The sequence below is a fragment of the Meriones unguiculatus genome, chromosome 18 (genome assembly GCF_030254825.1).
Source record: "Meriones unguiculatus strain TT.TT164.6M chromosome 18, Bangor_MerUng_6.1, whole genome shotgun sequence".
Classification (NCBI taxonomy): Eukaryota; Metazoa; Chordata; class Mammalia; order Rodentia; family Muridae; genus Meriones; species Meriones unguiculatus.
The window spans coordinates 21,481,468-21,496,434 of NC_083365.1; the positions used below are offsets into that span (position 1 = coordinate 21,481,468).

Consider the following 14,967-nt stretch of genomic DNA (forward strand, 5'->3'; position numbering starts at 1 on the left):
AGTGATTTTTTTTCCCTTTTTAATTGTTGAGACAAGGCTGTGTAGCCTCTGGTGGTCTCCATCTTGTGTTAGTCTCCCTTCCTCACCCTTCAAGTGCTTGGATCCCAGGCAAACACTGACACACATGGTTTAGGTGATGTTTTTTAGTATCTGCAGAGAGTGGATTTGATTTCCAGAAATGACCATAAGTCTCTGAGCCTAATCTGGGCATTAAATTGGCCAGTGCAATCTAAAGAGGTCTTGATGGATGATATAGGAAGCTTGATTTCTAGATGGTCCTGCAAACTGTCTCTGAAGGAAAAGCAATGATCACTTTTAATAACTTATGGTGGCTGCTTTTGTGTGTGTGTACATATATGTGTGTTCGTGTGGAGGGTAGAGACCAGTCTCAGGTGTTGTGCCTCAGGACAGCCATCTACCTTGTCTTCTCCATGTGCCCTCCCCGCCCCCAGTCTCTTAGTGGGACCTGGGGCTCATCAGTTAGGCTAGGCTGGCTAGCCACCAAGCCCCGGGGCTCCTCTCTCTGCCTCCCCAGTGCTGAGATTGCAAGCATACCACTCCACCAGGCTTTTTACATGGGCTTCGGGGATTAACCTTGGTCCTTGTGCTTGCTGGGCAGGCACTTTATGGACCGAATCATTTCTCCAACCCATGCTGGCTGTTTTGAAAAGCAACTTTTTGTGTTTGTAAATTCTGAATTAAATTATAAGTCCCACTTTAAAATCCTAATTTTTTCAAGCTTTTCTACATGGAAATATTGTATGTTGAGTACATTGCGCTTTTTTCTCTTTCTTCTCCCTTTTCTCCCCCTTTCCTACCTATAGTCTCCTTTGTCCTCAATACTTTGTCCTCTATACTTGTACTTTAATATTACACACACACAGGGTGGGAGGCATAGGGCGCCATTTATGGATCTGCATAAACTCTAGGAACCACAGATGAGGGGGAAAGGTGTATATTGGCTTTCTGAGGCTGGCATAACTCAATTTCTTATTTCTAGATGCCTCTGTTTTCCTGAAAATAACAGAACTTTGTTCTTAGTTATGACTGAACCCAAAATTCCAGTGTGTACACATGCCACATTTTCCTTTTCCCTTCCTCTGGGTCAGGCGTCCAAGCTGGTTCCATAACTTAGTTGTTGAGAATGGTACTGCAGTTAGACTCTGGCATGCAAGTGTCTCTAGGATATGTTGACTTGAAGCCCTTCCTGCCCAGGAGTGGTGAAGCTGGGCCATGTAGAAACTCAAGGGTTAAGGTTTTTGAGAACTCTCCACACTGGTCTCCCCGGTGGCTGGATTTGTTGGCTTTCCTACCAGCAGTGCATAAAGTTACCTTTCTGTTTTCTTCGCCCTTGCCAGCATTTGTTGCTGCTCATTTTCATAATGACTGTCGCTCTGACTAGTGCAAGCTAGAATCCTGATATAGTTTTAATTTGCATTTCTCTGCTGGCTAGTGAGAGTCAGCTTTTTTGTTGTTTTTGTTTTTTTGTTTTTTGGCATTCTGCATTCATCTTTGTGTCTGTTGTGCGTGTGATAGAGGTTGATGTTAGGTGCCATCCTCAGTCGCTTTCTACCTTGTGTTTTGAGCCTGGAGTTAACCTGTTTGTCTAAACTGCCTGGTCTAGGGATCCTCTTCCCAACACAAGGATTGTAGTTGCACAAAGCTGCTCCTGGCTGGCTTTTTACCGAGTGCTGAGGCTCTGAATTCAGGTCCTTAAGTACTGAAGCCAGGGGGCTGGAAAGATGACTCAGGTTAGGAACACTGGCTGCTCTTCCAAAGGTGCTGAGTTTAATTCCCAGCAACCACAGGGTGGCTCATAACCATGAATAGTGAGATCTGGTGCCCTCTGCTGGTGCACAGGCACACATGCAGGCAGAATACTGTATACATAATAAAGCCATTTTAAGTACATCTCAGTACTTAAGACTGAGCCGTCCTTCCAACCCAGTGTTTTGTCTTTTTTTTAATTGTTTTTTTTTAAAGAACTATTTATATTTTTTATGTATTTGGGTGTTTTGCCTGCATGTATGCATGTCCCACGTGTGTGCCAGTTGCCCAAGGTGGATAATGACAGCTTGCCTATAATTTCAGTTTGGAAGGTGGAGACAGATCATCCCCAGAGCAAGCTAGCAGGACTAGCCGTATCAGCAAGCTCTGCGTTTGACTGGGAGACCCTACCTGATTGAATAAGGTGGAAGAGCGATTGAAGAGGATTCCCTGCATCAGCCTAGTATCTCACATGCGTGCGCACGTGCGCGCACACACACACACACACACACACATACACGTATAAAAATGGAAAAAGAAAGAAAAGCGAAAACAGGTGTGTTGCAGCTCATGGACGTTTGGAATCACACTGACCTGAGCAGAAGGCGTACAGTAAATATCTGGGAGGACAGAGCCAGGTTTATAAAGCTTCAACACATGGTGTGAGAGCAGCTGAGCACTGACAGTTGTGGACTAGGGGGATGCTAGGAAAGGGAGGGGAGGGGAAGGAAGGAACCGAGAAGCATTTTATTTATGTATTTACCTAGTTTAAAATAGTGTGTGTGTGTGTGTGTGTGTGTGTGTGTGTGGTGTGTGTTAAGCCACATGTGTGGAGGTCAGAGGACAACTTTGTGTAGTAGGTTCTCTCCTTCTGCCTATACAAGGGATCCAGGAATCACACTTAGGTCACCAGACCTGTGCAGCAAGTATCCTTACCCACTGAGCCACCTCACTAGTCTTCTGAGAAGCATTTTAAAGAAAAATGAAGTTTGATAACGTCTGAGCAAAGGGATATACATAAGAGCTCTAAGGCTAGGAGAGATAAAGCTGATGACAGCTCAACTACAGCCTTTGGCCACCAACAGGATCTTTCTGAGCTCCTTAAGCCACACAGTCCTTCCATCCTGGAGCATTCTGGGCTCTCTGTCACCCAAGGCTCTGAAGCCCCTCTGCCAGGAACGCATACTCCAGCCCTCAAGTCCCAGGTCAGGTCTGAACTGCAGTCCCTTCTGAACTCACTGCTCACTGCACTAGGGAACCTTCCCACGTGCTTCTCTTAGCCTTGTCTTTTCTTGAGACAAGCTTTATCTGTGTAGTCCTCACTGTCCTGGAATTCTCTGTCCTGGGGTCCATTTGGATCCAGCACAACTCAAACACCAAGTCAATACAGAAAGTTTATTGTAATCAAGCTGCTACTGATTGATCGGAGATGTAGAACAGACTCAGGAACTGAACTGTGACATCCCCCACCCCCACCACCCCCACGCAAAAATGATACAGAGTTTAAGCCTGAAAAGCATAAACATCTGTGCCAAGTTACAATTACATTTTTCCATCAGTCAGGAGTCAGGGATAGGAGACTTTCCTAGGAACATTTCCCTATGCGGTATATTTATCCTGTTCCTATTGGTTGGTCTATTCAACTGTGGCGGGGCAGCTTGCCTACCATTCATGTCACGGCTTGCCAACAAGGATCTCTCCCTGCCAAGCAGGATATCAGTTTCCTAGGGAAGTCTTGGAAACTTAAACTTTGTTTGACCCCTATTCAAAATGGAAGTTTTATTCAAAATGGCTTCAGTTTGGGTTTTTTTCTTACACTCTATGTTGACCGGGCTGGCCTTGAACTCACAGAGACCCCATTAACTCTGCCTCCCAAGTGCCGGGATTAAAGGCATGTGTCACCCACCACTGCTCAGCAGGTTTTGTTTTTAAATGTAACTTCAGATTCGGTAAGATTTGGCCAGCTCTCCACAATGTCTTTTTGTATATATACCAGCATCACCTTCATGTAATTAGCATATGTCCTCAGTGATCTCCAGGATCACTGTGGTGGTTTCTTCCTCTTTACTTGTCTGTCATGGCCTTAATAGATTCAATGGCACTAGTTAGGCACTCTGTAGAAGCCCTGTGAATTCTCATTGCAGTTACTTAACAGTATAATGAGATTGCCAGGTACCCTCTCTCATGCTTTCCAGGCACCAGGCATGTGTGTGGTACACACACATACATGTAAGCAAACGCTTATAAAGTAAAAAAAAAAAAAAAAAATTTAAGTAAGTAGGGGGCTAGAGAGATGGCTCACAGGTTAGGAGCATTGGTTGTGCTTGCCGAGGACCTTGGCTGGATTACGTGGGGCACAGACTTACATTCAGGCAGAACACCTGTATACATACAATTAAAGTAAATATTGTCATAATTATGTAACCAAGTCTTACTGTAGCTGTTTGAAGAAGTGAAAGTTTCATTAGAAGAAGGTTGTCAGGCAGTCTGCGCAGGTAGACACCATGTCACTCTTGTACATCGTAGTAACTGTGCTTCCTAGGGTGTTTTATCACCTAGAATGAGCAAAGCAGATATTTGGAGAGTAAGTGAGCTTTTCTTTTTCCTGTCTTTTCTTAGGAAATGAAGGATGACTCAGACAGCGAAAAGCAGCAGCAAATCCATCACATCAAGAACTTGTATGCCTTCAACCTCTTCTGCCAGAAGCGCTTTGATGAGTCCATGCAGGTCTTTGCTAAGCTTGGCACAGGTAACAAGCAGGTGTGGCTTTCGGGTAGAAACTGCTGGTGGAGGAGGGAGACGGGAAGATGGAGAGCAGAAGGACTCACTCTCAGCACAGTCCGCCTTAAGTCTAACAAGCTCTTTTGAGAGGCCGCGGTGGTTATACACTTACAGCCCTACCCCATGTGATGTGGCCTCACCCATTCATGCAGGCTTCCATTTTTTTCCTCAGTGCCGTGTCCTCATCATTAAGGAGAGGTAACAGTCATCCAGTCCGACAGTTGTATGTGATCAGCTAGTAGTGACTGAGTGTTGGGGTAGACAGAAGTCCCTGGGCCAGACAGAGGTTGTTGTTGAGAGCCAGCATAGGCCGTGCTGCAAAGCCCTCCCTCTGTTAGAGTGCAGTGGTGAGGAGCTGGCCCCCGGGAGTTGGCCTGTGTGGTGTTTGGAATGTCCCCCGTAGCTCAGATACTTGAGTATCTGGTCCCCGGTTGGTTGTGCTGTTTGGGAGGATTGGGAGATGTGGCCTTGTTGGAGGAAGGAGGCAAGCTCTGAAAATTTAGACTTTCCAAATTTCACTTTCACTCTCTGCTTCCTGCTTGGGCTTCAATTGATGCCAGAGTTGATGGCTGCTCAGCCTCTTCTTCAGCCACCATGTCTGCTTGTTGCCACACTTCCCCTGCTGTGACAGACTCTCATCCCTCCGGAATCTAAGCTAAATAAGCCCTTCCTCCTATAAGTTGCCTTGGTCATGTTACAGCAGTAGAAGAATAGACAGCCTGCCAGAGCTCATGCAAAGCACTGGACTCCCTGCTTCATCTTTCTCCTCCACAAATCATACCTGTAAGAGAGGCATAATGGCAGCATTTTTAGAGTGTTCTGTGAAGGTTCTGTGAGGTCATTAGGAGAGAGCAGAGCCCTGTACCCTGTGTCTGCTGCTGCTGTTACATCCATTTGGCTTTCTTCCATGTCCTTTTGTTGTCCTCTCCTTCCTCCTCTTTACTTTCTTCCATATCCATCCCCAGCCAGTAACATGGGTTTTTGATTACGAGTAATGGAGATCAGTTCTGAGTAATTTCACTAGAGTCTGATCAATTGAACAGGGTTGAGTGAGTTGCTAGGTGGTGGTTAGAGGGACACATAAAATTGAAGGGTCAATTTTTTTGTTGTTGGTTTGGTTTGGTTTGGTTTTTCAAGACAGAGTTTCTCTGTGTAGCTTGGCTGTCCTGAACTCGCTCTGTAGACCAGAGATCTGCCTCGAGTGCTGGGACTAAGGGCGTGTGCCACCACCGCTTGTCCATGGATCAGTTTTGCGCGGTACCAAAGGGAACTCCGGAGGCTTCCAAAGCAGAAAGCCGGGCAGAAATTAGTTTGTAGCCACAACAGACTGGGTGACCCTGCTCCAACATGACCACTTCCTTAAGTGTTGGCCCTACCATCCTCGTGGTGCCTCATCCCCTGAAAAGTCACTCTCTGCTAGCACCTGAGGTCTTCGGCTAGACAGTTCATTTCCAAGGAAGCTCACTGTCATGGCTGACAAGCTGGTGCCGTCTGGGTCCTCAGTCCTCAAGTGAGTCTTCATGGAGTTAATCAAGTGTCATGCACAACAGGTCGCGTTTCCCAGAGGATGTAATCTAGGATACCTAGGGCACATCTTAGCGTCTTTTGTGACTATGATGCCTTCTGTATTTTGTTGATTTACAAGGGTCATTGCACGTTTTAAGAGAAACCACACTCCTGTTGAGGAAGGGGAATAGCATTGTAAAAAAGGAGTGTGTGGGATGGGCGTTGCTACAGTACGTATCATCCTCCCTTTACCTTCTCATTGTCTAAGGGATCTGATCACCAAGATGAGGTCATGGCCCCATTACCAGTCGGTATTAGTGTAGAGAAATATGTTTGGCCTCTCTGATTCTGAAAGCTAAGGCTTTTTTTTTGTTTTTTTTTGTTTTTGTTTTTGTCTTTTGGGGTTTTTTTTTTTTTTTTGCAACCACAAATACACACAGTTTGCAAAAAGGAGCTCACCCAAAGGAAATAGGAGGCTGTTGTGTTGGTGCTGTTTTTAAACTTACTTTATTATGGGATCCTTATGCCTTTGCCTCTCTTCCAACCCCCCGACCCCACATAGGAAAGAAAGAGGGTTAGAAGGGAAAGGAGACATACACGTCTTCTCCCAGCTATTTAGTGTCATTGGGTTCTTTTAGGTCAATGCCGTAGTCAGGATAGCAACAGCAAACACAACAAGCAGTCTGCTTCCTCCTCCGCCCATCTCCTTGAAGTCGAAGTGCCTTCTCTCGCTGGGCTCTCATAATTATACTAACTGAAGCTGTCAAAGACCCCACCCTTCTCCGTACCACAGGAGGCAGTTATCAGTTGTCTCATATCCCACACAGGATTAAAGCAGAAACTTGCTTACATAACATAACTGAGGATTTTTTTAATACTGTTTTATATTAATTACAGTTTATTCCCTTTTATCCAGCATAACTGAGTTTTTAAGAAGCCAAAACTTCCACTACACTGTTGAGAAGGGAGGTGGGACTGGAGAAGTCACCCAGTCAGATTTTAGGTGATGGCCGTTACGAGCATGAGGACCTGAGACCACAGAAGTCCAGTCCAGTGGCTTATGACGGTGTGCCATGCCAGTGCTGAGGCATGGTAACAGACCTCCTGAGTGCTTGATACTAGCGGCTGTCTCAGGTGGCTTAATTCGGCAGAAAATGTGTCCTTGCAGCTGCTAACCAGCTGCTGCTTGCATTAAAATGTATTTGTGTGGGGTTTTCTGTTTCTTTTAGGTCTGGGGTGGCCAAAGCATTCCTTTGTGAGCCAGCTTACTCTCCATCATTTCCAAACATTAGTTATCTGGGGGAGAATACCCACAGACCAGTGGGACTGTTGCCCACGCATAAGCTAATTCACAGTAGCCAAATTCAGGTGAACCTGGAATGCCATGCCACAGATGGGAGCGTAGCATTAGTAAGGAAGCCATTGAGAGGCACAGTAAGAGTGAGCCAGGGAACAAGCTCACATGGCTGAATACCTGCCTACAGCCCCAGGCCCCTTCCCCCCGTGCAGTATGGCTTGCGTCCAGACGTTTCTGTTTGCTCCACTGCCACTTTCTTCTACTCATATTCTCATCTCCACAGTCTCATGTCCTGAGGGGTCTTTCTGGGTTGCAGTTGAATATGAAATAGTTAGGCATCTCTACAAAGGGGCATTTTAGTTACCACCTGACAGATGGTGTCTCCATGAGTCATACTGGGTATAGGGAAGAATGTTGTAGGCTGAGGGAGCAGCCAGCACATGTACATGAGGTGGAAAGAGTGCCATGCCAGGGAGTTCAGGAACTGGCCAGCGAGCAGAGTGGGTAGAGCTGCCTGACGCCCTTTCTCTGCAGAAGGGATGTCATTTCCTTGTTCTCCAGTGTCTTGTGTTCTCAGTTGTGTGTGTGGCATAACCCTGGACCAACCCCTTCCTCTCTAAGCAAATCCTAAGCGTGTTGACGTGCCAACACTGCCCTCAGCCCTACAGCGTGTCACAGGTGCTCACAGTGCTTGCATGTGAAGCCACTCAATTTAACTGGGGTTGGGGGCCGAATAGAGTTCTCCAGGAGCAGAAAGACCAAGGGAGGTCGGACATGGTGAGCCAGCCAGCCTGTGCACTGTTTCAGCACCTGGGAATTTCAGACAGTGGGACTGTACAAAGCCATCCTTGGCTACATGGTGAATTCTAGGCAAGCCGGACATATAGTTTGAGACCGTGTCTCAACAACCAAACAAAAGTAAGAGAGAAGATGTGGACTAGGCTCTGAAGGATGAAAAGGAAACTGGAATCTGCGGGGAACCATGGAGATGCACTCCCACCCTGTGTCCAGTGACCTGTGAGCCCAGTGTGCCATTTGGTGGTGTGTGGTAGATCTTGCCAGAAAGATGCACTGGAGCTAGATTTCAGAGAACCTTAAGGCCACAAAGGAACTCGGAGTTTAATATGCCTAAGGTGGCATTGTGTGTTGGCGTATTTTTTCAAACTCTTTTATTTACAGTTTTTATATCTTTCTCCCTACTCCACTCCAATCCCTTCCAACACCTCAACACCAAATAGGAGAGAGAGAGAGGGTTAGTGGAAGAAGGAGGGCAGTTCTCTTAGCTGCTTCCTGCTGGTCAGGGTCATGGGGTTCCTTGGAGCCAGTCTAATCCTCCTGTCAGATCTCCAACTTCTCGTCTGACTGCAGCAACCTGGAGCTATTCGGGGGGAGGGGGGAGCAGCAGCCTTGTTTTTTCTTGGAGCTCCCCAACCCTCTCTGGGCTCTGGCATTTATTTTCTCTCCAGAGTCCTCGGATTTAAACTAGCTGAAGCTGGGAAAGAGCTCCTCTCAGAGCCCTCATGAGGCAAATAGTCTGCCGCTGTGGACCGTCTAAATCAGTCCTACATCCCACACCCGGGATTAAAACAGAAACATGTTTATATCCACATCAATTGGGAGGCCTTTTGATTTTACAATGCTAGGATTGGCACCTGGGACTTGACCATGCTGAGCTGTCCCCAGTCTCTCATCACACAGTGTTCAGTAGAGTGTGAATGGGCATGGGTGTGGCACTGGAGGAGGTGAAGGGGCTGTGTTCACTCACAGTTCTCAGCTGCCTTCCTCCCTGAGCTCAGGCTTTTGTGGGGCTCCATGAAGCACTGGCAGCTGCTCTGCTTGGTTGCCCATTCTTGACACTGCTTTACAGATCCTGATCCTGAGAAACAGGGTCTTCTCAGACGGGCCAGATACTGTGACATGGGGTTTAGTAGGTTCTGGAGGCCTCAGGAAAGACTTGCCTTCTGGTCAGCTTCTCAAGGACTCATGTCCATTACTAGGGAGATGGCCTTCCTTTGCCCACTCTGACTTTTTCTTTTCTTTCTTTCTTTTTGGTTTCTCAAGACAGAGTTTTTCTGTGTAGCCCTGGCTGTCCTGGAACTAGCTCTGTAAACCAAGATGTCCTCTGCCTCCTGAACTGACATTTTCTAAAGGAAAATAAAGTATATGTTGTTGGTGCAAAAAGTTTTAAGAATGGGAGGAAGATCGTTTAGGAAATCTTGATCCAACTTTATTACTCATTTTGTCCCTTCTTCATTATAGATGCTTTCCACATGTAACAGACTTGTGATCATTATGGTATACACTTCCCATATATGCTTCATAATTACAGTGTGCATTATATGATAACACTTTCACCAGCTGGAGCAAACAGACTTTATTCTGCTGTCGAAGGACGTATGCATTGTTACCAAAATTGCAGTTATAAATGATGTGCCTCTTTCTTTATTATTATTAGTATTATTTATTATAATTTATTTGATTTGTATCCTGGCTGTGGCCCCCTCCCTTGTCTCCTCCCAATCTCACCCTCCCTCCTCCTTCTACCCCTATGCCCCTCCCCCAATCCACTGATAGGAGAGTTCCCCTTCCCTCTGACCTTAGCTTATCAGGTCCCATCAGGACTAGTTGCATTATCTTCCTCTGTGGCCTGGCAAGGCTGTACCCCCCCGCCCAGGTGATCAGATAGCCAGCCACTGAGTTCATACCAGAGAAAGCCCCTCTCCCCTTACTAGGGACCCCATTTGGAGTCTGAGTCTATGGGCTACATCTGAGCCGGAGTTTTAGATCCACTCCATGTATTGTCCTTAGTTGGGGTATCATTCTCTTCAGGGCCCCCAGGGCTCAGTATTTTTGTTGGTCTCCTTTTGGAGCTTCTGTCCCCTCCAGATCTTTCTATCTCCCCCTTCTTTCATAAGATTCCCTGCACTCTGCCCAAAGTTTGGATATGAGTCTCAGCCTCTGCTTTGATACCGTGATCAGTAGAGTCTTTCAGAGGCCGTCTGTGGTAGGCTCCTATCCTGTTTCCTGTCTTCTCCTGCTTCTGATGTCGACCGTGTTTGTCCTTCTGAATGAGGATTGAAAGCATCTTCCCTAGGGTCATCCTTGTTTAGCTTCTTGAGGAGTATAGATTTTAGTATGTTTATCCTATATTATATGGCTAATATCCATTTATGAGTGAGTATATACCATGTGTGTCTTTCTGCTTCACTCAAGATGATCTTTTCTAGTTCCCACCATTTGCCTGCAAATTTCATGATTTCCTTGTTTTTAATAGCTGAGTAGTATTCCATTGTGTAAATGTACCAATGTGCCTCTTTCATAAACCCTATGTACTAAATTCTAAGGGGTAAAAAAAAAAAAAAAAAAAAAAAAAAAAACCTCTTTGATACTGGATTGTGTTGATTTTTAATATATTTCATTACATTAAATTTTATTACTTTAAAAACTACTGTGTATGTGTTTGTGTGTGTGTGTCACACACGCACACAATTTTGTTGTGTCAGGTCTTTTTCATTTAAATATCAGTTTTTCTTTGCAAATTTTGAAAGGTTTGCTTCTTTTAAACAGTTGATAAATCGTTCTAATCCTAATGTTATGCTGTTTTGTGACATTTTAATGAAATTTACATACAATGTTCAGTTCATTTTCTGAACTTAGTCTCATTCCCTAGATTGAGGGGTAATACAGGTATAAAAGTAACTTTTATTTGCCTGTTTGAATTGTTGTCTTGGAGGCTTATTGCCTCTGTCTGTATTGCTTCCAGGTCTAGTCCGGGAAGCTTCTAGCCTCTGTACAGTCTAAACTAGGCCTAGAATGTTTCCAGCCTCTGAGATTTACTTCTTAATAAGCTCACCCCTTCTTGTTCATTTTGAGCTCTGTGCTGCCTCGTTCAATTCAGCTGTTCTGGCTCAAACTCCTCTCACAGCTGACTTATTCAATCTGGCTTTTCTCTCAGTCTCTGAATTGCTCTGCTTGACCTCAAACTAACTCTAGCATTCTTTTCTAATCTGGCTCTTCATTCTCTGGCTCATTTGGTCCTCACCTGAGTTCTATCTCTGCAACCTGATTCTCTGTTTCTGTCCCAATAAAAACTGTCTCCTCTCTCATTGCTCCTTATGTAGCTTCACTTTCCTCTCTCTTCTCATGAGAGTTGAGCATATCCTATTCTGTCAAATCTTTCTCTGATTCATCACTGTTTCTGCCACTCAGACATCACGTTCAAACATGGGTGTTTCCCTCTACAAAATATTGTTATCTTCATTGATTAAAGGCATGTATTACCACACTTAGATCTAAACTTTTCTTTATCTGAAACTTGCTCTAGTAGGCTGGTCTTGAACTCAGATTTTCAGATCTGCTTGCCTCCGTCTCCTGGATTAAAGGCATATTTGTATTCCAGCCAAATCACACAGACCTGGAAGGTCTTTGGGTGTGATTTCTTGCCAGAGCAGCCATGTTCTCAATTAAAATTCCTCTACATCCAGACATGCTTTTATATGCCTACAGGTGCAGCACTTGGGAGGCAGAGGCAGGAATAATCCACAGATCTGAGGCTAGCCTGGTCTACTTAAGAAGGCCGAGACCAGCCAGGGTTACATAGACTCTGTCTCAAAAAACAAACAAACAAATAAAACCCCCAAAATGAAACAAACAATAAACCATCGGTCTGGGACTTACAGTGCTGCCATATAGTCATGTTGTGTTTTCTCCCTAAACTTCTGGGTTCCTTTCCTAAGGATGCATGCTTGCCTTTCTTGCAGATCCCACCCACGTGATGGGTTTGTACCCGGACCTACTGCCCACAGACTACAGGAAGCAGCTGCAGTACCCTAACCCGCTGCCCACACTCTCTGGTGCTGAACTGGAGAAGGCTCACTTAGCTCTCATTGACTACCTGACGCAGGTAGGCCCACCACACAGGTGTGTGGGAGCCTCTGCCTCAGAGCAGGCTCTCCGCTTCTCTGTGGCTGCAAGTGCTATGGAAGTTGGCATGGGCCGTCTGCTGCCTCCAACTTAATGCCCTGTTGAGCTTTTGATTTTTGTCTTTTAAAGATTTGTATGAATTCTTTGAGAATTTCATACAATGTATTGTGATCGTTTTCACCCTTAACTCCTCCTAAGCCTCTTCCTTTGTGTCCTCATTAAAAAAAAAAAAAAATAGCCCATTGACTCCAATTTGTGCTGACTATATACTGCTAGGTAGAGGACATCGCCTGGAGCCACGCTTTTAAGAAATCTTTAACTGACGCTCCCCTAGAAGCCCCCCGCTGTCCAGACATGATTGTGCGGGGGAAATGCCTATAGTTTGGATAACACAGAAAGAATAAACCAAAGGGCCGTAGTGGTCACACCTTTCATTTTAACTTAGGAGGCAAAGGAAGGCGGGTCTCTGTGAGTTTAAGACCAGCCTGATTCACGTAATGAGTTCTGGACTAAACAAAAAGGATAAGCCAGAGAAGGAACCAACGCGTTAGCACTGTTTGCTTGGTTTCTTATGTGTGTTCATGCGCTAGCTTCTGTTTGTTTTAGGATTTATTCATTTTCACTTTATATATACGCTGCTTTGTTGGCATGCGTGTCTGTGTGACACGTGCATGCCTGGTGTCGGTAGAGGACAGAGAGGGCACCATATCCTCTGGAAATGGAGTAACACACAGTTGTGAGCTGCCATGTGGGTGCTTGGAACAAAACCCGAGTCCTCTAAAGAACAGCCAGTACTCTTTTTACTGAACCATTTCTCCCGCCCATTTTGTTTTTATTAATTTCTTCATTACGAATTAAAAAAAAATCAAAGTATACTTTATGTTTTATAGATTACGGCTTGACATTTGGCCATAAATTGGCAAAGTCTTTCCTTGTCAATAATTATTCTATAATAAAGGTTTATGGTCTAATTTTTTTTTCAGTTTACTATTATGGACGGATGATAATGAAAGTTTAAAGTCAACACTATATAACTTCCCTCTCTGTAAAGCTTCAGTTTTTTTGAGCTAGGGTCTCATGTAGCACAGGCTGACCTTGAACTCCCTGTGTAGCTAAAAATGAACTTCTAATCTTCCTACCTTCATCTCCCAAGTCTGGGCCTACAGGTGTACACCACTGCCCCAGTGTACGAGATGCTGGGGATTTGGGCACGGCAGACGCATACTCACCAACTGGATCATATTCCAAGTCCCTGCAGCTTCAGAACTCACAATGTGGCCCAAATAGGTCCTGCTTATTTCCTGTGTATGCATTCGTGTCAGAGACTTTATAGCTAGTGTTGGAGGTATCCCTGTAGGCTGTGAAAAGCATCTCTGGGAAAATTGCAATGCTGCAGTTCACTGCTGCTTCAGGATCAGAGACTGTCAGCTGGTCTGACCATGCAGCTCCGCCTTGGTGTATCCTTGACTTTGAGCTCCAGAATACACCTCTCTGACTGGCAGCCTGAAAGGAGCACACAGGCTTGTCTCATTTTTCACACTTTGGAGCCTTGGGCCAAGTGAAGATAGTACGTGGGATATAGTATTTCCAGAAGCCTGTGGCCTTTAGCTTCTGCCATCTCAGCATTAGAAAGCAAAGAACCCTCTTTTTTCTGTTTTTCTTTCTTTTTTTTTTTTTTCCTGGTCCCCAGTGACATTGAAAATGCATGAAATTAAGCAGTACCAGTACCTTGCTAAACAAGGACCATGGGCTTCAGCACATACAAAGAAGTATAAACTAGATGATTGCACTATCTGAAGATTATGCTTTTATTCATTTATTTACGTTGAGTTGAAGTCTCACTATATTACCTAAGTTGAGATTGAATTTATGAGCTTCCCCACTTAACCTCCTGAGTAGCTGGGATTACAGGCCTGTGCCTCCGAGCGCACTGGGTGGGGTTTTAGTGGAGAGCTGGGATGTAGCTCCATGGTAAAGTGCTGCCTGGCATAGCCAGGCCCTGGGCTGGGTCCCTAGCAGTGCGGAAACACAGGAGTACATCACTGCTAGCACCGTGTCCGTGGCAGTGTGAGTCATGCTCTTTGATCTCTGGCACATCCGTGCTGCTATGAGATGCGGGGTGGTGGACAAGAGCTGATTTGGGGGCATTCAGAATTAACTCAGGTGACGAAGGGAGACCTGGCCCTGGCTCTGACCCCACGTTTTTGCCATTTTCAGAAACGAAGCCAGCTGGTGAAGAAGCTGAATGACTCGGATCACCAGTCCAGCACCTCCCCGCTCATGGAAGGCACTCCCACCATCAAGTCCAAGAAGAAGTTACTTCAGATCATCGACACCACCCTGCTGAAGTGCTACCTCCACGTGAGTTGCCACAGCACTCCAGCCCTTCCTCTCACGCTCTAGGGATGTTGTGCAGACTGCCATGTAAGAGTGAGATCCTCGGTGATGGAGACCTCCTAGCCTTTGCCTGACGTCTTAGTGTTTTCTGTGCTTAAGAGGATAAGGCAAGATATCCATCTGGGGTTCCTTGCTAGTAAATTTGAGGTTAGGACCACAGGCTTAACAGGCACAGTAATTCCTCAAGGAGAGTAACCTCTTTGTTTTTCCCAGAACACTGAGACACGCATGCTGATTCTCCAGAATTTGGGTACAAATTCTCTAGAAGCTGCCGCTTGTCATCCTGCAACAAGGAC

At 45.5% G+C, this 14,967-nt stretch overlaps 1 protein-coding gene across 3 annotated transcripts in view; it reads left to right on the forward strand.

Annotated features, from left to right (window-relative positions):
• The window catches only part of Vps39 (VPS39 subunit of HOPS complex), a 45,410-nt gene that overhangs the window by 21,797 nt on the left and 8,646 nt on the right, over window positions 1-14,967 (forward strand). For all 3 annotated transcript variants that reach the window (XM_060372164.1, XM_060372165.1, XM_060372166.1), the window contains 3 exons: window positions 4,387-4,516; window positions 12,112-12,254; window positions 14,492-14,635. In XM_060372164.1, coding sequence (XP_060228147.1) covers window positions 4,387-4,516; window positions 12,112-12,254; window positions 14,492-14,635 — 417 coding nt within the window. The remainder of the gene's footprint in view (window positions 1-4,386; window positions 4,517-12,111; window positions 12,255-14,491; window positions 14,636-14,967) is intronic.